The following is a 21,895-nucleotide window of genomic DNA, read 5'->3' as shown; positions in this document are numbered from 1 at the left end:
CTGGGATCAGCCTTGACCCATTTTTCATCTGGATCTGGCCAATGTCTCATTTTAGCCACATACAGTTTTTTTTCTTTAATGGAATGTAAATATTTAAAAATAAATGTTGGAAGATTATGTTTAACATCATATCTATGATTACTATGGACTTAGACAAACGCTCTAACCGAGGCTATTTTGGGAATTGAATTCCCAGTGCATTCCTGCAAAGAAGCAGCTTTTCTCGCTTTCCTACAGCTGTGCTTTGTCAACTCTTCCACCTGATAATGCCCTCACCTGGTCTAAAGGTGACATGACACATATACATTTTACATTAACGTTTCATTAAAAATTGCTAGCCGATATGTCCCCGATATTGGGTGTTTGGTTAGATTAGAGATATGGATAGCATATGGAACAGTTACATTTACATTTACATTTAAGTCATTTAGCAGACGCTCTTATCCAGAGCGACTTACAAATTGGTGCATTCACCTTATGACATCCAGTGGAACAGTCACTTTACAATAGTGCATCTAAATCTTAAAGGGGGGGGGGTGAGAGGGATTACTTATCCTATCCTAGGTATTCCTTAAAGAGGTGGGGTTTCAGGTGTCTCCGGAAGGTGGTGATTGACTCCGCTGTCCTGGCGTCAGTTTACTGATATTGTGTAGGTGATTGGTTAGATTAGAGATATGGATAGCTAATAGAACAGTTTACTGATATTGGGTGTTTGGTTAGATTAGAGATATGGATAGCTAATAGAACAGTTTACTGATATTGGGTAGGTGATTGGTTAGATTAGAGATATGGATAGCTAATAGAACAGTTTACTGATATTGGGTAGGTGATTGGTTAGATTAGAGATATGGATAGCTAATAGAACAGTTTACTGATATTGGGTAGGTGATTGGTTAGATTAGAGATATGGATAGCGTATGGAACAGTTTACTGATATTGGGTGTTTGGTTAGATTAGAGATATGGATAGCTAATAGAACAGTTTACTGATATTGGGTAGGTGATTGGTTAGATTAGAGATATGGATAGCTAATAAAACAGTTTACTGATATTTGGTTAGATTAGAGATATGGATAGCGTATGGTGATTGGTTAGATTAGAGATATGGATAGCTAATAGAACAGTTTACTGATATTGGGTAGGTGATTGGTTAGATTAGAGATATGGATAGCGTATGGAACAGTTTACTAATATTGTGTAGGTGATTGGTTAGATTAGAGATATGGATAGCTAATAGAACAGTTTACTGATATTGCGTAGGTGATTGGTTAGATTAGAGATATGGATAGCGTATGGAACAGTTTACTGATATTGCGTAGGTGATTGGTTAGATTAGAGATATGGATAGCTAATAGAACAGTTTACTGATATTGCGTAGGTGATTGGTTAGATTAGAGATATGGATAGCTAATAGAACAGTTTACTGATATTGCGTAGGTGATTGGTTAGATTAGAGATATGGATAGCGTATGGAACAGTTTACTGATATTGCATAGGTGATTGGTTAGATTAGAGATATGGATAGCTAATAGAACAGTTTACTGATATTGCGTAGGTGATTGGTTAGATTAGAGATATGGATAGCTAATAGAACAGTTTACTGATATTGCGTAGGTGATTGGTTAGATTAGAGATATGTGTCACGAATATTACCGAAGGTGACTCCCCTTCTTGTTCGGGTGGCGCTCGGCGGTCGTCGTCGCCGGTCTACTAGCTATCGCCGATCCGTTGTTCTGTGTTCGTTTAGTTTTGTCTAATTGGTAGCACCTGTTTCTAGTTTGGTTGTTAGGATAGGGTATATATAGTCTGTTTAGCCCGCTTCTGTTTCGTGCGGGCTTGTTCGTCTGTTTTGTTGGTTGAGTGTATTTTGTTGTATTTTGGGTTTCACGCTGTCTGGTTATATTTCTGTTCATTTGTGTTTTCACTTTGTACATGTTGTGTTTCGGGACATTAAAGCGTGTTGTTTTTCCCACATCTTTGCTCTCTGCGCCTGACTCCACACCTCTTCACTCATAACTGTGACAATATGGATAGCGTATGGAACAGTTTACTGATACGTTGTTCTACATTTCAACCAGTACCTTACGATTCTGTATTAGGTCTTTGATTAGATTACGGGTCACAGAACCTTTTATTATCCACCATGACTTTGGTGTCCGAAAGACTTGAACGTTCTGCTTATCAGGCTCCCGAATCAAAAATCTAAACCATCTGGTACAACATTTACACAGCCCCTATCTAACCCGTGTTCAGCTAATAATCCCAGTAGTCAGGTCCATATCGGCTCCATCCAGGCCACAGAGCACAATGCCCATCCTCCTCTATCACATGGCTTTAATGGGCTGGATAGCTGTGTCTATACTGCCCAGGTTATTAATATGCTATTCTTACACTAATGCTACATTATTAGGCCTGTACATACTCAGGTTGCACATTGATGTACAATGCATTTGACACACAATGGCTGTGATACAAGTTAAGAGGATATTTTTCTTGAGTTTTTTGCAAAACAATGTTTACACACCCCATTGACAGTTTAGGCTTTTATGACCCCCAACTTAAATGGTCTGAATAGCTACACTGAACAAAAATATTAACGCAACATGTAAAGTGTTGGTCCCATGTTTCATGAGATTAAATAAAAGATCCCCAAAATTTTCATAGATTCCAATTTTTTTTTTTCTTTCAAATTTTGTGCTCATATTTGTTTACATCCCTGTTAGTGAACATTTCTCCTTTGCCAAGATAATCCATCCACCTGACAGGTGTGGCATATCAGGAAGCTGACTAAACAACATGATCATTACACAGGTGCAACTTGTGCTGGGGACAATAAAAGGCCAATCTAAAATGTGCAGTTTTGTCTCACAACACAATGCCACAGATGTCTCAAGTTTTGTGGGAGTGTGCAATTGGCATGCTGACTGCAGGAATGTCCACCAGAGCTGTTGCCAGAGAACGTAATGTTAATTTCTCTACCATAAGCCGCCTCCAACGTTGTTTTAGACAATTTGGCAGTACATTTAACTGGCCTCACAACCACAGGCCACGTGTATGGCGTCGTGTGGGTGATCTATTTGCTGATGTCAACGTTGTGAACAGAGTGCCCCATGGTGGGGTTATGGTATGGGCAGACATAAGCTACGGACACAGTGGCTTTTTTATCAATGGCAATTTGAATGCACAAAACTACCGTGGCGAGATCCTGAGGCCCATTTTTTTTTGACCAACATGTACATATCTGTATTCCCAGTCATGTGAAATCCATAGATTAGGAACTAATTTAATTCATTTTGATTGACTGATTTCCTCAAATGAACTGTAACTAAAAATCAATGAAATTGTTGCTTTTGTTCAGTATGTCTTGCCCAGGTTATTACTATGGTACAATACTGCTACAGTATTAGTACATAGACTGAAAGATATTAATATGTTTCTTTGCTCTAATTTACCGACAATAAAGTAAATATCTGGATTTAACAAGGTTTTTGAACTTCATTCAAAATGAACTTTCTTCTCCCGTGTGGTAATGACAGTATATGGAGAAGACAGTCAGTGTTGTCTTCTACTGCCTGATTGCTCTGTAGCTGTAACTCATCTTAACACAATATTGGTTTTGTTTCTCTAGGGGGAGACGGGGGCTGCTGGACCTTCTGGACCTCCTGTAAGTCAAGACTCTGTTTTAGATGCCCCTCTTCTGTCTTCATTCTACTACCCTACAATATACCAGTCAGTGATATACTGTTCTGCACCATGACACACACACACACACACACACACACACACACACACACACACACACACACACACACACACACACACACACACACACACACACACACACACACACACACACACACACACACACACACACACACACACACACACACACACACACACACACACACACACACACACACACACACACACACAGTCTTGTACAGCTACTTTTGTGGGGACACACTATTCATTCAGTCCCATCCAAAATCCTATTTTCCATAACCCCTAACCCTAATCTGTACCCTTACCCTAACCTTAACCCTAAACCTAACCATAGCGCCTAACATTAATTCTAACCCAAACACTAATTCTAACTTTACCCCTAAACCCACTGAGAAACAGCATTTGACCTCATGGGGACCAACAAAATGTACCCCAGTTAGTCAAATGTTTGTTTGTTTACTATTCTTGTGGGAACTCTCTCTCTCTCTCTCTTCTGTCTCCCTTCAACCACCCTGCATGGTGTACTATATGAGACGGACTGGTCACACACAATTCCCAGGTGGCAAAGTTCCGGATGGATTATTGGCATTTATCAGTGTAGTAACAAACCCCCGCCTAGCAATCCATTGCAACCCCAAACTGTTCTCACCCCGCTTGTTGGCGGAGAGAACATTGAGCCATTTTAAAGCTAATTTCCTGCATTTCTACACATCTTGTGTATGTTTTATATGACACCAGGGGTTGAAGCACGATCGAGCCATACAAGTTTGATAGCACTCCGAGATGCTGAGGTAAACTTTTAAGTGAATACCAGAGAGGAAAACGCTGCACACTGCCTCTCATGGAAAACGCTGCACACTGCCTCTCATGGAAAACGCTGCACACTGCCTCTCATGGAAAACGCTGCACACTGCCTCTCATGGAAAACGCTGCACACTGCCTCTCATGGAAAACGCTGCACACTGCCTCTCATGGAAAACGCTGCACACTGCCTCTCATGGAAAACGCTGCACACTGCCTCTCATGGAAAACGCTGCACACTGCCTCTCATGGAAAACGCTGCACACTGCCTCTCATGCTCCCAGGCGATATTTATTTACAACGTTTTTGACCCTTAGGTCTTCATCAGGTATCCATATCCCAGGTGTGGGTGGAAGGTGTGATATATATATATATTTTTTTAGGGGCAGTACTCAGTGACATCACTTCCTGAAACAGGAGGTAAAACATGTTTAACACAGTTTCACAATATTAACATTCAATGTATCAAAATATATGATCATTCAGAGAATGTGATCAATATTTATAGTAATATACACACATACAATATTCAATTAGGAGTTAAAAAAAAACCTATTTTAGACTTATTGAAACTATAAAAACGGTTTGAAGTCAAACTCCTCGTTACGGCCAAGAGGAGACAGTGTGTTGAGCCTGTGGACCCAGAAAGATCCCCATTGGAGAAGTTTCCTCTCAATGTCCCCTCCCCTGTGTGACATCTTGACCATTTCTATTCCAATGTATCACAGAGAACTAATAGGAAGTTCAGCTTGTACAAAATGAGCAGCAACCAGATCTTTTCTCTCACCTGTCTGTATATTGCTGCGGTGCTCAAAGAATGTAATATTGTATGTATATTACTATAAATATTGATCACATTCTCTGTGTATGATCATATATTTTGATACATTTGAATGTTAATATTGGGAAACTATGTTATACATGTTTAACCTCCTGTTTCAGGAAGTGATGTCACTGAGTACTGTCACCACTTCCGCCGAAGTCGTTCCCTCTCCTTGTTCGGGTGGTGTTCGGCGGTCGACGTCACCGACCTTCTAGCCATCGCTGATCCACTTTTCACTTTCCATTGGTTTTGTCTTGTCTTCCAATCACACCTGGTTCCAATCCCATCAATTACATGTTGTGTATTTAACCCTCTGTGTCCCCTCATGTCCTTGTCGGTGATTGTTTATTGTATGTGTACGTCTGTACTGATAAGCTCCTTTCCTGAGGACGGCTCACCTCTCACAGTTCTGGGCGACTTTAACCTCCCCACGTCTACATTTGACTCTTTCCTCTCTGCCTCCTTCTTTCCACTCCTCTCCTCTTTTGACCTCACCCTCTCACCTTCCCCCCCTACTCACAAGGCAGGCAATACGCTCGACCTCATCTTTACTAGATGCTGTTCTTCCACTAACCTCATTGCAACTCCCCTCCAAGTCTCCGACCACTGCCTTGTATCCTTTTCCCTCTCGCTCTCATCCAACACCTCCCACACTGCCCCTACTCGGATGGTATCGCGCCGTCCCAACCTTCGCTCTCTCTCCCCCGCTACTCTCTCCTCTTCCATCCTATCATCTCTTCCCTCCGCTCAAACCTTCTCCCACCTATCTCCTGATTCTGCCTCCTCAACCCTCCTCTCCTCCCTCTCTGCATCCCTTGACTCTCTATGTCCCCTATCCTCCAGGCCGGCTCGGTCCTCCCTCCCGCTCCGTGGCTCGATGACTCATTGCGAGCTCACAGAACAGGGCTCCGGGCAGCCGAGCGGAAATGGAGGAAAACTCGCCTCCCTGCGGACCTGGCATCCTTTCACTCCCTCCTCTCTACATTTTCCTCCTCTGTCTCTGCTGCTAAAGCCACTTTCTACCACGCTAAATTCCAAGCATCTGCCTCTAACCCTAGGAAGCTCTTTGCCACCTTCTCCTCCCTCCTGAATCCTCCGCCCCCTCCCCCCTCCTCCCTCTCTGCAGATGACTTCGTCAACCATTTTGAAAAGAAGGTCGACGACATCCGATCCTCGTTTGCTAAGTCAAACGACACCGCTGGTTCTGCTCACACTGCCCTTCCCTGTGCTCTGACCTCTTTCTCCCCTCTCTCTCCAGATGAAATCTCGCGTCTTGTGACGGCCGGCCGCCCAACAACCTGCCCGCTTGACCCTATCCCCTCCTCTCTTCTCCAGACCATTTCCGGAGACCTTCTCCCTTACCTCACCTCGCTCATCAACTCATCCCTGACCGTTGGCTACGTCCCTTCCGTCTTCAAGAGAGCGAGAGTTGCACCCCTTCTGAAAAAACCTACACTCGATCCCTCCGATGTCAACAATTACAGACCAGTATCCCTTCTTTCTTTTCTCTCCAAAACTCTTGAACGTGCCGTCCTTGGCCAGCTCTCCCGCTATCTCTCTCTGAATGACCTTCTTGATCCAAATCAGTCAGGTTTCAAGACTAGTCATTCAACTGAGACTGCTCTCCTCTGTATCACGGAGGCGCTCCGCACTGCTAAAGCTAACTCTCTCTCCTCTGCTCTCATCCTTCTAGATCTATCGGCTGCCTTCGATACTGTGAACCATCAGATCCTCCTCTCCACCCTCTCCGAGTTGGGCATCTCCGGCGCGGCCCACGCTTGGATTGCGTCCTACCTGACAGGTCGCTCCTACCAGGTGGCGTGGCGAGAATCTGTCTCCTCACCACGCGCTCTCACCACTGGTGTCCCCCAGGGCTCTGTTCTTGGCCCTCTCCTATTCTCGCTATACACCAAGTCACTTGGCTCTGTCATAACCTCACATGGTCTCTCTTATCATTGCTATGCAGACGACACACAATTAATCTTCTCCTTTCCCCTTCTGATGACCAGGTGGCGAATCGCATCTCTGCATGTCTGGCAGACATATCAGTGTGGATGACGGATCACCACCTCAAGCTGAACCTCGGCAAGACGGAGCTGCTCTTCCTCCCGGGGAAGGACTGCCCGTTCCATGATCTCGCCATCACGGTTGACAACTCCATTGTGTCCTCCTCCCAGAGCGCCAAGAACCTTGGCGTGATCCTGGACAACACCCTGTCGTTCTCAACTAACATCAAGGCGGTGGCCCGTTCCTGTAGGTTCATGCTCTACAACATCCGCAGAGTACGACCCTGCCTCACACAGGAAGCGGCGCAGGTCCTAATCCAGGCACTTGTCATCTCCCGTCTGGATTACTGCAACTCGCTGTTGGCTGGGCTCCCTGCCTGTGCCATTAAACCCCTTCAACTCATCCAGAACGCCGCAGCCCGTCTGGTGTTCAACCTTCCCAAGTTCTCTCACGTCACCCCGCTCCTCCGTTCTCTCCACTGGCTTCCAGTTGAAGCTCGCATCCGCTACAAGACCATGGTGCTTGCCTACGGAGCTGTGAGGGGAACGGCACCTCAGTACCTCCAGGCTCTGATCAGACCCTACACCCAAACAAGGGCACTGCGTTCATCCACCTCTGGCCTGCTCGCCTCCCTACCACTGAGGAAGTACAGCTCCCGCTCAGCCCAGTCAAAACTGTTCGCTGCCCTGGCCCCCCAATGGTGGAACAAACTCCCTCACGACGCCAGGACAGCGGAGTCAATCACCACCTTCCGGAGACACCTGAAACCCCACCTCTTTAAGGAATACCTAGGATAGGTTAAGTAATCCCTCTCACCCCACCCCCCCTAAGTTTTAGATGCACTATTGTTAAGTGACTGTCCCACTGGATGTCATAAGGTGAATGCACCAATTTGTAAGTCGCTCTGGATAAGAGCGTCTGCTAAATGACTTAAATGTAAATGTAATGTGCGTTGGGTTATGTTACCCATTGATTATCATTTGTATGTTTTCCGGTGTGTTTTTTGTAAATAAACTGTTGCCGTTGGAAACACAGTTATTTCTCTCCTGCGCCTGACTTCTCTGCCGGCAGTTAAACACCTTTACAAGTCCTGCCCCTAAATATAGGACCTTCCACCCCCACCTGAGATATGGATGCCTGATGAAAAACATTGTAAATAAATATCGCCTGGGAGTATGAGCAGCGGTGTGCGCCGTTTTCCTTTCTGTTTTCCATGAGTTTTCCTACAACTCCAGCATCTGAGGAAAGTACCTGGATGTGCGAATTTTCTTCAGCTTTTGTACGTAAACTTTTAAGCCATACAACTTTCATAGCACTCCAAGATGCTGACGTAAACTAACCTCTACGGGATCGGTGTCTCCTGTCATTTTTATCATAGGTACACTTCAAATGTGAATAGACAGAATCTAAAACAAAAATCCAGAAAATCACATCGTATGATTTTGAAGTAATGAATGTATCAATGATGTCAGAGAGGTAGCGAGAAGAGAGAGGGTAGAGGCCGTCTTTCACACGTCTTTCACATGAACTTTTCCAGGATGTTTGGGATTTTGAATGGTGGATTCCAAGACACACATCAGAGGTCAGATCATGGAGCGAGGAGGTGATGGAGGGAGAATAGAGAGGTGGAGGTAGGGAGGAGGTGATGGAGGGAGAATAGAGAGGTGGAGGTAGGGAGGAGGTGATGGAGGGAGAATAGAGAGGTGGAGGTAGTGAGGAGGGGATGGAGGGAGAATAGAGAGGTGGAGGTAGGGAGGAGGGGATGGAGGGAGAATAGAGAGGTGGAGGTAGGGAGGAGGGGATGGAGGGAGAATAGAGAGGTGGAGGTAGGGAGGAGGGGATGGAGGGAGAATAGAGAGGTGGAGGTAGGGAGGAGGGGATGGAGGAGAGAATAGAGAGGTGGAGGTAGGGAGGAGGGGATGGAGGGAGAATAGAGAGGTGGAGGTAGGGAGGAGGGGATGGAGGGAGAATAGAGAGGTGGAGGTAGTGAGGAGAGGATGGAGGGAGAATAGAGAGGTGGAGGTAGTGAGGAGGGGATGGAGGGAGAATAGAGAGGTGGAGGTAGTGAGGAGGGGATGGAGGGAGAATAGAGAGGTGGAGGTAGGGAGGAGGGGATGGAGGGAGAATAGAGAGGTGGAGGTAGGGAGGAGAGGATGGAGGGAGAATAGAGAGGTGGAGGTAGTGAGGAGAGGATGGAGGGAGAATAGAGAGGTGGAGGTAGGGAGGAGGGGATGGAGGGAGAATAGAGAGGTGGAGGTAGGGAGGAGGGGATGGAGGGAGAATAGAGAGGTGGAGGTAGGGAGGAGGGGATGGAGGGAGAATAGAGAGGTGGAGGTAGGGAGGAGGGGATGGAGGGAGAATAGAGAGGTGGAGGTAGGGAGGAGGGGATGGAGGGAGAATAGAGAGGTGGAGGTAGTGAGGAGAGGATGGAGGGAGAATAGAGAGGTGGAGGTAGGGAGGAGGGGATGGAGGGAGAATAGAGAGGTGGAGGTAGTGGAGGGAGGAGAGGATGGAGGGAGAAGAATAGAGAAGTGGAGGTAGTGAGGAGGGGATGGAGGGAGAATAGAGAGGTGGAGGTAGTGAGGAGAGGATGGAGGGAGAATAGAGAGGTGGAGGTAGTGAGGAGGTGATGGAGGGAGAATAGAGAGGTGGAGGTAGGGAGGAGGGATGGAGGGAGAATAGAGAGGTGGAGGTAGTGAGGAGAGGATGGAGGGAGAATAGAGAGGTGGAGGTAGGGGAGGGAGGGGATGGAGGGAGAATAGAGAGGTGGAGGTAGTGAGGAGAGGATGGAGGGAGAATAGAGAGGTGGAGGTAGTGAGGAGGGGATGGAGGGAGAATAGAGAGGTGGAGGTAGTGAGGAGGTGATGGAGGGAGAATAGAGAGGTGGAGGTAGGGAGGAGGGGATGGAGGGAGAATAGAGAGGTGGAGGTAGTGAGGAGGGGATGGAGGGAGAATAGAGAGGTGGAGGTAGGAGGAGGGGATGGAGGGAGAATAGAGAGGTGGAGGTAGAGAGGAGGGGATGGAGGGAGAATAGAGAGGTGGAGGTAGGGAGAATAGAGGAGGGGATGGAGGGAGAATAGAGAGGTGGAGGTAGTGAGGAGGGATGGAGGGAGAATGGAGGTAGAGAATGGAGGGAGAATAGAGAGGTGGAGGTAGGGAGGAGGGGATGGAGGGAGAATAGAGAGGTGGAGGTAGGGAGGAGGGGATGGAGGGAGAATAGAGAGGTGGAGGTAGGGAGGAGGGGATGGAGGGAGAATAGAGAGGTGGAGGTAGTGAGGAGGGGATGGAGGGAGAATAGGATGGAGGGAGAGAGGATGGAGGGAGAATAGAGAGGTGGAGGTAGTGAGGAGGGATGGAGGGAGAATAGAGAGGTGGAGGTAGAGAGAGGGAGGTAGGATGGATGGAGGGAGAATAGAGAGGTGGAGGTAGTGAGGAGGGGATGGAGGGAGAATAGAGAGGTGGAGGTAGTGAGGAGGGGATGGAGGGAGAATAGAGAGGTGGAGGTAGTGAGGAGGAGGATGGAGGGAGAATAGAGAGGGAGAATAGAGAGGTGGAGGTAGGAGGAGGGGATGGAGGGAGAATAGAGAGGTGGAGGTAGGAGGAGGAGGATGGAGGGAGAATAGAGAGGTGGAGGTAGTGAGGAGGTGATGGAGGAGAATAGAGAGGTGGAGGTAGAGAGGTGGAGGTAGGGAGGAGGAGGATGGAGGGAGAATAGAGAGGTGGAGGTAGTGAGGAGGGGATGGAGGGAGAATAGAGAGGGAGGTGGAGGTAGGAGAATAGAGGAGGGGAGGGAGGGAGAATAGAGAGGTGGAGGTAGGTAGGAGGGGATGGAGGGAGAATAGAGAGGTGGAGGTAGGGAGAGGATGGAGGGAGAATAGAGAGGTGGAGATGGAGGGAGAATAGAGAGGTGGAGGTAGTGAGGAGGGAGGAGGGAGAATAGAGATGGAGGGAGGAGGGGATGGAGAGAATAGAGTGGAGGTAGTGAGGAGGGGATGGAGGGAGAATAGAGAGGTGGAGGTAGGGAGGAGGGGATGGAGGGAGAATAGAGAGGTGGAGGTAGTGAGGAGGGGATGGAGGGAGAATAGAATAGGTAGAGGGGATGGAGGGAGAAGGATGGAGGGAGAAATAGAGAGGAGGTAGGAGGAGGAGGAGGGGATGGAGGGAGAATAGAGAGGTGGAGGTAGTGAGGAGGGGATGGAGGGAGAATAGAGAGGTGGAGGTAGGGAGGAGGGGATGGAGGGAGAATAGAGAGGTGGAGGTAGTGAGGAGGGGATGGAGGGAGAATAGAGAGGTGGAGGTAGGGAGGAGGGGATGGAGGGAGAATAGAGAGGTGGAGGTAGTGAGGAGGGATGGAGGGAGAATGGAGGTGAGAGGGAGGATGGAGGAGAATAGAGAGGTGGAGGTGGAGGAGGGATGGAGGGAGAATAGAGAGGTGGAGGTAGTGAGGAGGTGATGGAGGGAGAATAGAGAGGTAGGGAGGAGGGGATGGAGGGAGAATAGAGAGGTGGAGGTAGGAGGAGGGGATGGAGGGAGAATAGAGAGGTGGAGGTAGGAGGAGGAGGAGGGAGAATGGTGGAGGGAGAATAGAGAGGTGGAGGTAGGTAGAGGAGGGGATGGAGGGAGAATAGAGAGGTGGAGGTAGTGAGGAGGTGATGGAGGGAGAATAGAGAGGTGGAGGTAGTGAGGAGGTGATGGAGGGAGAATAGAGAGGTGGAGGTAGGAGAGGAGGAATGATGGAGGGAGAATAGAGAGGTGGAGGTGGAGGGAGAATAGAGGTGATGGAGGGAGAATAGAGAGGTGGAGGTAGGGAGGAGGGGATGGAGGGAGAATAGAGAGGTGGAGGTGGAGGGAGGAGGGGATGGAGGGAGAATAGAGAGGTGGAGGGAGGGAGAATAGAGAGGTGGAGGAGGAGGATGGATGGAGAATAGAGAGGTGGAGGTAGGGAGGAGGTGATGGAGGGAGAATAGAGAGGTGGAGGTAGTGAGGAGGGGATGGAGGGAGAATAGAGAGGTGGAGGTAGGAGGAGGATGGAGGGAGAATAGAGAGGTGGAGGTAGGGAGGAGGGATGGAGGGAGAATAGAGAGGTGGAGGTAGTGAGGAGAGGATGGAGGGAGAATAGAGAGGTGGAGGTAGTGAGGAGGTGATGGAGGGAGAATAGAGAGGTGGAGGTAGGAGGAGGGGATGGAGGGAGAATAGAGAGGTGGAGGTAGGGAGGAGAGGATGGAGGGAGAATAGAGAGGTGGAGGTAGGGAGGAGGGGATGGAGGGAGAATAGAGAGGTGGAGGTAGGGAGGAGGGGATGGAGGGAGAATAGAGAGGTGGAGGTAGTGAGAGGAATAGAGAGGTGGAGGATGGAGGGAGAATAGAGAGGTGGAGGTAGGGAGGATGGAGGAATGAGAGGGAGAATAGGAGGGAGAATGGAGGTGGAGTGAGGAGAGGATGGAGGGAGAATAGAGAGGTGGAGGTAGGGAGGAGGGGATGGAGAATAGAGAGAATAGAGAGGTGGAGGTAGTGAGGAGAGGATGGAGGGAGAATAGAGAGGTGGAGGTAGGGAGGAGGGGATGGAGGGAGAATAGAGAGGTGGAGGTAGAGAGGAGAGGATGGAGGGAGAATAGAGAGGTGGAGGTAGGGAGGAGAGGATGTAGGGAGAATAGAGAGGTGGAGGTAGTGAGGAGAGGATGGAGGGAGAATAGAGAGGTGGAGGTAGTGAGGAGGTGATGGAGGGAGAATAGAGAGGTGGAGGTAGTGAGGAGGTGATGGAGGGAGAATAGAGAGGTGGAGGTAGTGAGGAGAGGATGGAGGGAGAATAGAGAGGTGGAGGTAGTGAGGAGGTGATGGAGGGAGAATAGAGAGATGGAGGTAGTGAGGAGGTGATGGAGGGAGAATAGAGAGGTGGAGGTAGGGAGGAGGGGATGGAGGGAGAATAGAGAGGTGGAGGTAGTGAGGAGAGGATGGAGGGAGAATAGAGAGGTGGAGGTAGGGAGGAGGGGATGGAGGGAGAATAGAGAGGTGGAGGTAGAGAGGAGAGGATGGAGGGAGAATAGAGAGGTGGAGGTAGGGAGGAGAGGATGGAGGGAGAATAGAGAGGTGGAGGTAGTGAGGAGGGGATGGAGGGAGAATAGAGAGGTGGAGGTAGTGGAGGTGATGGAGGGAGAATAGAGAGGTGGAGGTAGTGAGGAGAGGATGGAGGGAGAATAGAGAGGTGGAGGTAGTGAGGAGGTGATGGAGGGAGAATAGAGAGGTGGAGGTAGTGAGGAGGGATGGAGGGAGAATAGAGAGGTGGAGGTAGGAGGAGGGATGGAGGGAGAATAGAGAGGTGGAGGTAGTGAGGAGGGATGGAGGGAGAATAGAGAGGTGGAGGTAGGGAGGAGGGGATGGAGGGAGAATAGAGAGGTGGAGGTGGGAGGGATGGAGGGAGAATAGAGAGGTGGATGGAGGGAGGGATGGAAATAGAGAGGTGGAGGTAGGGAGGAGAGGATGGAGGGAGAATAGAGAGGTGGAGGTAGTGAGGAGGGGATGGAGGGAGAATAGAGAGATGGAGATGGAGGGAGAATAGAGAGGTGGAGGTAGGGAGGAGGTGATGGAGGGAGAATAGAGAGGTGGAGGTGGAGGGAGAATAGAGAGGTGGAGATGGAGGGAGAATAGAGAGGTGGAGATGGAGGGAGAATAGAGAGGTGGAGGTAGTGAGGAGGGGATGGAGAATAGAGAGGTGGAAGTAGGGAGGAGGTGATAGAGGGAGAATAGAGAGGTGGAGGTAGTGAGGAGGTGATGGAGGGAGAATAGAGAGGTGGAGGTAGTGAGGAGGTGATGGAGGGAGAATAGAGAGGTGGAGAGGGTGAGGACGTGATGGAGGGAGAATAGAGAGGTGGAGGTAGTGAGGAGGTGATGGACGGAGAATAGAGAGGTGGAGGTAGGGAGGAGGGGATGGAGGGAGAATAGAGAGGTGGAGGTAGTGAGGAGGGGATGGAGGGAGAATAGAGAGGTGGAGGTAGTGAGGAGGGGATGGAGGGAGAATAGAGAGGTGGAGGTAGTGAGGAGGTGATGGATGGAGAATAGAGGGGTGGAGGTAGTGAGGAGGGGATGGAGTGAGAATAGAGAGATGGAGGTAGGGAGGAGGGGATGGAGGGAGAATAGAGAGGTGGAGGTAGTGAGGAGGGGATGGAGGGAGAATAGAGAGGTGGAGATGGAGGGAGAATAGAGAGGTGGAGGTAGGGAGGAGGTGATGGAGGGAGAATAGAGAGGTGGAGGTATGGAGGAGGGGATGGAGGGAGAATAGAGAGGTGGAGGTAATGAGGAGGGGATGGAGGGAGAATAGAGAGGTGGAGGTAGTGAGGAGGTGATGGAGGGAGAATAGAGAGGTGGAGGTAGTGAGGAGAGGATGGAGGGAGAATAGAGAGGTGGAGGTAGTGAGGAGGGGATGGAGGGAGAATAGAGAGGTGGAGGTAGTGAGGAGGGGATGGAGAATAGAGAGGTGGAGGTAGGGAGGAGGGGATGGAGGGAGAATAGAGAGGTGGAGGTAGTGAGGAGGGGATGGAGAATAGAGAGGTGGAGGTAGTGAGGAGGGGATGGAGGGAGAATAGAGAGGTGGAGGTAGTGAGGAGGTGATGGAGGGAGAATAGAGAGGTGGGGGTAGGGGGGATGGAGGGAGGGGATGGAGGGAGAATAGAGAGGTGGAGGTAGTGAGGAGGGGATGGAGGGAGAATAGAGAGGTGGAGGTAGTGAGGAGGTGATGGAGGGAGAATAGAGAGGTGGAGGTAGGGAGGAGGGGATGGAGGGAGAATAGAGAGGTGGAGGTAGGGAGGAGGTGATGGAGGGAGAATAGAGAAGTGGAGGTAGGAAGAAAGGGATGGAGGGAGAATAGAGAGGTGGAGGTAGTGAGGAGGGGATGGAGGGAGAATAGAGAAGTGGAGGTAGGGAGGAGGGGATGGAGGGAGAATAGAGAGGTGGAGGTAGTGAGGAGGTGATGGAGGGAGAATAGAGAGGTGGAGGTAGTGAGGAGGTGATGGAGGGAGAATAGAGAGGTGGAGGTAGTGAGGAGGTGATGGAGGGAGAATAGAGAGGTGGAGGTAGGGAGGAGGGGATGGAGGGAGAATAGAGAGGTGGAGGTAGGGAGGAGGTGATGGAGGGAGAATAGAGAGGTGGAGGTAGGGAGGAGGGGATGGAGGGAGAATAGAGAGGTGGAGGTAGGGAGGAGGTGATGGAGGGAGAATAGAGAGGTGGAGGTAGGGAGGAGGGGATGGAGGGAGGGAGAATAGAGAGGTGGAGGTAGTGAGGAGGGGATGTAGGGAGGGAGAATAGAGAGGTGGACTTAGTGAGGAGGGGATGGAGAATAGAGAGGTGGAGATGGAGGGAGAATAGAGAGGTGGAGGTAGTGAGGAGGGGATGGAGGGAGGGTTGGCGAGAAGTACAGTTTTACCACGGTGAACGCAGAAGGTTCAGAGGTCAAGGAACAAACGCCCAGTCTCTTATCTCATCCGAGTGAAATCAAAGCACCAGATTAATGACAACAGTCATCCACCCCGCCTTGACAAGAAATAAGTAAAAACCTTTGAGATGAGGTGTGATCCTATAGAACACACTAACAGCAGTTCCAATTCATTTCAGTCGATTCAGGAAGTAAACAGACATTTCAATTCCACATGGACAATTGGAATGCATAGTTTGCTTCCAGGAACTTACTCAACTGAAATGGAATTGACCACAGCTGTGAATGACAGTGATATGTTATCAACCTCCTCTTTTGATTTCTCAACCTAGGGCCCTCCCGGATCCTTTGACTTCCTGCTGCTGTTGATGGCTGACATCCGTAACGATATCGTTGAGCTACAGAGCAAGGTGTTCGGCAGACTCATGCAGTCTCCTGGAGAGGAGTTCCCTATGGGGGTCCCAGATACATGGAGGGACAACCAATCGCCTGGGAGGGAGGTCCCCATGGTTGGCCCAGAGAGCTGGAGGGACAACCAGTCGCCTGGGAGGGAGGTCCCCATGGTTGGCCCAAAGAGCTGGAGGGACAACCAGTCGCCTGGGAGGGAGGTCCCCATGGTTGGCCCAGAGAGCTGGAGGGACAGCCAATCGCCTGACAACTGGAGGGAGAACCAAGATATCCTGGTGGACATGGGCTCTGGAGAAGACAAACCAAAAGATTATAAAACACAAAACGTTGCCAAGGGCAACTCTGGAGAAGACTACAAACCACGCAGGAAGGAAGAGGACAGGAACAGGAACAGGAACAGGAACAGGAAACCCGTGCGAGCCTCAACAACAGACTCAGGCTTGGATTGGACACTTTGAATTTGAGGCAGATTTTCAGTGTTTGTTTGTAAATATTAATATCAAAGTATTTTTTATTGAACTGCTTAAAGTCACTCAAAAGTCTAAATGTATTTTTTTTTTCATAGAATCTCTATTTTTATATTATAAATAGGATTGTAAATGTATATTTTAGAACATTTTTTGTATTATAGTTATGGTCTTGAATGTCTTCTTCTCCTGATACATTTGATTTAAATTTGAATGTCTCAAATGGTCTACCTTCTGACTTAAACGTAGTTTCCACCCTGTTATATACACATGCACACAAGAGAATAGTCCAATAATAGTCCAATTCGTCCTACCCCTAAATCATAGATAGAATATGTCATTCGATTTCTTTGCTCCTAATCACCACAGCCTTGTTTGTTCGGTGCCTCAGCAACACTAGCCAAGGATTGTTTCTGGTTGCTATGGCTGCTAAGTAAGTGTGTAACACTCCTCCAAAGCCAAGTGGTTGCCATGGCTGCCGAGCCTCCGGGAGAATGGTCCTTGACAGAGAGAAGAAGAAAGGTCATGGAGAGTACCACTGGAGAGGGATTGAGTAACTTTTCATGTCATGGAATATTCCAGTGTTTTTAAGTGGCACCATTTTATATTTCAGCAGATCCAAGTCTAGGCTTATGTGGTCCAAAGGGGGCATTTTACAATTCAAAACATACATCGCACATGTAAAGAAACTGGAAAATAAATGCAGTAATAACAGAAACATGTATTCCATCTGTTTTTACTTATGTCATGGCTGGAGCAGTAAGAGATAAGACTGGCTAGGCTTGAGGTAGAGAGAGGGGGTGGAGAGAGAGGGGGTGGAGAGAGAGAGGAGGTGGAGAGAGGGGGTGGAGAGAGAGAGGGGGGTGGAGAGAGAGAGAGAGGGGGTGGAGAGAGAGAGGGGTGGAAAGAGAGAGGAGGTAGAGAGAGAGAGGGGAGTGGAGAGAGAGAGGGGGTGGAGAGAGAGAGGGGGTGGAGAGAGAGGGGTGGAGAGAGAGAGGGAGGTGGAGAGAGAGGGGGTGGAGAGAAAGGGGGTGGAGAGAGAGGGGGGTGGAGAGAGAGAGGGGGTGGAGAGAGAGAGGGGGGGGTGGAGAGAGAGGGGGGTGGAGAGAGAGAAGGGGTGGAGAGAGAGGAGGTAGAGAGAGAGAGGGGGGTGGAGAGAGAGGGGGTGGAGAGAGAGAGGGGGTGGAGAGAGAGAGGAGGTAGAGAGAGAGAGGGGGTGGAGAGAGAGAGGGGGTGGAGAGAGAGAGGGGGGTGGAGAGAGAGAGGCGTTGGAGAGAGAGAGGGGGGTGGAGAGAGAGAGGAGGTAGAGAGAGAGGGTGGTGGAGAGAGGGGGTGGAGAGAGAGAGGGGGTGGAGAGAGAGAGGAGGTAGAGAGAGGGGGGGTGGAGAGAGAGAGGGGTGGAGAGAGAGGGGGTGGAGAGAGAGGGGGTGGAGAGAGAGAGGGGTGGAGAGAGAGAGGAGGTAGAGAGAGAGAGGGGTGGAGAGAGAGGAGGGTGGAGAGAGAGAGGGGGTGGAGAGAGAGAGGGGGTGGAGCGAGAGAGGGTGGAGAGAGAGAGGGGGGTGGAGAGAGAGAGGGGGTGGAGAGAGGGGGGGTGGAGAGAGGGGGGGGTGAAGAGAGAGAGAGGGTAGGGAGAGAGGGGGGGTGGAGAGAGAGAGGGGGTGGAGAGAGAGAGGGGGTGGAGAGAGAGAGAGGGGGTGGAGAGAGAGAGGGGGTGGAGAGAGAGAGGGGTGGAGCGAGAGAGGGGTGGAGAGAGAGAGGGGGTGGAGAGAGAGAGGGGTGTAGAGAGGGGGGGGTTGGAGAGAGAGAGGGGGTGGAGAGAGAGAGGGGGTGGAGAGAGGGGGGTTGGAGAGAGAGAGGGGGTGGAGAGAATGGGGGGTGGAGAGAGAGGGGGTGGAGAGAGAGGGGGGTGGATAGAGAGAGGGGAGATGGAGAGAGAGAGGGGGGTGGAGAGAGGGGGTGGAGAGAGAGAGAGGGGGTGGAGAGAGAGAGGGGGTGGAGAGAGAGAGTGGGGGTGGAGAGAGAGAGGGGGGTGGAGAGAGAGGGGGGGAGAAAGGGGGGGGTGGAGAGAGAGGGGGGTGGATAGAGAGAGGGGGTGGAGAGAGAGGGGGATGGAGAGAGAGAGGGGGGGGTGGAGAGAGAGAGGGGGTGGAGAGAGAGAGGGGGTGGAGAGAGAGAGAGGGTGGAGAGAGAGAGAGGGGTGGAGATAGAGAGAGAGAGAGGGGGTGGAGAGAGAGGGGGGGTGGAGAGAGAGAGGGGGTGGAGAGAGAGAGGGGGTGGAGAGAGAGAGGGGGGTGGAGAGAGAGAGGGAGATGGAGAGAGAGAGCGGGGTGGAGAGAGAGGGGGGGTGGAGAGAGAGAGAGAGAGGGGGTGGAGAGGGAGAGGGGTGGAGAGAGAGGGGTGGAGAGGGCGAGGGGGAGAGAGAGAGGGGGTGGAGAGAGAGAGGGGTGTGGAGAGAGAGTGGGGGTGGAGAGAGAGAGGGGGGGTGGAGAGAGAGAGAGGGGGTGGAGATAGAGAGAGAGAGAGGGGGGTGGAGAGAGAGGGGGGTGGAGAGAGAGAGGGGGTGGAGAGAGAGAGGGGGGGTGGATAGAGAGAGGGGGGTGGAGAGAGAGAGGGGTGGAGAGAGAGAGGGGGTGGAGAGAGAGAGAGAGAGGGGGGGAGGAGAGAGAGAGGGGGTGGAGAGGGAGAGGGGGTGGAGAGAGAGGGGGGAGGATGGAGAGGGCGAGGGGGTGGAGAGAGAGAGGGGGGGAGAGAGAGGGGGAGAGGGAGAGAGACAGCTAGAGGCTGGAGAGAGACAAAGCGAGAGGGTAGAGAGACTGAGAAAGGGGGGAGAGAGAGAGAGAGGAGGGGGAGACGGATAAAGGGGGAGATGGGGTGTGATGAGGATAACCTTCAAATCCCTGCTCCACTCTTCCTCGTCTCTCTCGCTCTCTTCAGACTTCTCTTCTGGAGGTAGACAGAACAGAGGTTTACTAGGAGGACAGAACAGAGGTTTACTACTGTAGGAGGATAGAACAGAGGTTTACTACTGTAGGAGGATAGAACAGCGGTTTACTAGGAGGATAGAACAGAGGTTTACTACTGTAGGAGGATAGAACAGAGGTTTACTAGGAGGATAGAACAGAGGTTTACTAGGAGGATAGAACAGAGGTTTACTAGGAGGATAGAACAGAGGTTTACTACTGTAGGAGGATAGAACAGAGGTTTACTAGGAGGATAGAACAGAGGTTTACTAGGAGGATAGAACAGAGGTTTACTACTGTAGGAGGATAGAACAGAGGTTTACTACTGTAGGAGGATAGAACAGAGGTTTACTACTGTAGGAGGATGGAACAGAGGTTTACTACTGTAGGAGGATAGAACAGAGGTTTACTACTGTAGGAGGATAGAACAGAGGTTTACTACTGTAGGAGGATAGAACAGAGGTTTACTACTGTAGGAGGATAGAACAGAGGTTTACTACTGTAGGAGGATAGAACAGAGGTTTACTACTGTAGGAGGATAGAACAGAGGTTTACTACTGTAGGAGGATAGAACAGAGGTTTACTACTGTAGGAGGATAGAACAGAGGTTTACTACTGTAGAACAGAGGTTTACTACTGTAGGAGGATGGAACAGAGGTTTACTACTGTAGGAGGATAGAACAGAGGGAGGATTTTACTACTGTAGGAGGATAGAACAGAGGTTTACTACTGTAGGAGGATGGAACAGAGGTTTACTACTGTAGGAGGATAGAACAGAGGTTTACTACTGTAGGAGGATAGAACAGAGGTTTACTACTGTAGGAGGATGGAACAGAGGTTTACTACTGTAGGAGGATAGAACAGAGGTTTACTACTGTAGGAGGATGGAACAGAGGTTTACTACTGTAGGAGGATAGAACAGAGGTTTACTACTGTAGGAGGATGGAACAGAGGTTTACTACTGTAGGAGGATAGAACAGAGGTTTACTACTGTAGGAGGATGGAACAGAGGTTTACTACTGTAGGGATAGGAGGTTTATAGAACAGAACAGAGGTTTACTACTGGGATTTACTACTGTAGGAGGATAGAACAGAGGTTTACTACTGTAGGAGGATAGAACAGAGGTTTACTACTGTAGGAGGATAGAACAGAGGTTTACTACTGTAGGAGGATAGAACAGAGGTTTACTACTGTAGGAGGATAGAACAGAGGTTTACTACTGTAGGAGGATAGAACAGAGGTTTACTACTGTAGGAGGATAGAACAGAGGTTTACTAGGAGGATAGAACAGAGGTTTACTACTGTAGGAGGATAGAACAGAGGTTTACTACTGTAGGAGGATGAACAGAGGTTTACTACTGTAGGAGGATAGAACAGAGGTTTACTACTGTAGGAGGATAGAACAGAGGTTTACTACTGTAGGATAGAACAGAGGTTTACTACTGTAGGAGGATAGAACAGAGGTTTACTACTGTAGGAGGATAGAACAGAGGTTTACTACTGTAGGAGGATAGAACAGAGGTTTACTACTGTAGGAGGATAGAACAGAGGTTTACTAGGAGGATAGAACAGAGGTTTACTACTGTAGGAGGATAGAACAGAGGTTTACTAGGAGGATAGAACAGAGATTTACTACTGTAGGAGGATAGAACAGAGGTTTACTAGGAGGATAGAACAGAGGTTTACTACTGTATGAGGATAGAACAGAGGTTTACTACTGTAGGAGGATAGAACCGAGGTTTACTACTGTAGGAGGATAGAACAGAGGTTTACTACTGTAGGAGGATGGAACAGAGGTTTACTACTGTAGGAGGATAGAACAGAGGTTTACTACTGTAGGAGGATAGAACAGAGGTTTACTACTGTAGGAGGATAGAACAGAGGTTTACTAGGAGGATATAACAGAGGTTTATTACTGTAGGAGGATAGAACAGAGATTTACTACTGTAGGAGGATAGAACAGAGTTTTACTAGGAGGATATAACAGAGGTTTACTAGGAGGATAGAACAGAGGTTTACTACTGTAGGAGGATAGAACAGAGTTTTACTAGGAGGATAGAACAGAGGTTTACTAGGAGGATAGAACAGAGGTTTACTAGGAGGATAGAACAGAGGTTTACTACTGTAGGAGGATAGAACAGAGGTTTACTACTGTAGGAGGAGAGAACAGAGGTTTACTACTGTAGGAGGATAGAACAGAGGTTTACTAGGAGGATAGAACAGAGGTTTACTAGGAGGATAGAACAGAGGTTTACTACTGTAGGAGGATAGAACAGAGGTTT

General features: G+C 49.5%; 1 protein-coding gene across 2 annotated transcripts in view; it reads left to right on the top strand.

Annotated features, from left to right (window-relative positions):
• The window catches only part of ccbe1 (collagen and calcium binding EGF domains 1), a 146,639-nt gene extending 129,275 nt beyond the window's left edge, over positions 1–17,364 (top strand). For both annotated transcript variants that reach the window (XM_046306757.1, XM_046306756.1), the window contains exons 10-11: positions 3,628–3,663; positions 16,110–17,364. In XM_046306757.1, coding sequence (XP_046162713.1) covers positions 3,628–3,663; positions 16,110–16,643 — 570 coding nt within the window. In that variant the 3' untranslated portion in view covers positions 16,644–17,364. The remainder of the gene's footprint in view (positions 1–3,627; positions 3,664–16,109) is intronic.
• The last annotated feature ends 4,531 nt before the right edge of the window (positions 17,365–21,895 follow it).

The sequence above is a fragment of the Oncorhynchus gorbuscha genome, linkage group LG16 (assembly GCF_021184085.1).
Source record: "Oncorhynchus gorbuscha isolate QuinsamMale2020 ecotype Even-year linkage group LG16, OgorEven_v1.0, whole genome shotgun sequence".
NCBI classification, from domain to species: Eukaryota; Metazoa; Chordata; class Actinopteri; order Salmoniformes; family Salmonidae; genus Oncorhynchus; species Oncorhynchus gorbuscha.
This window is presented reverse-complemented; position numbering and strand designations above follow the sequence as displayed.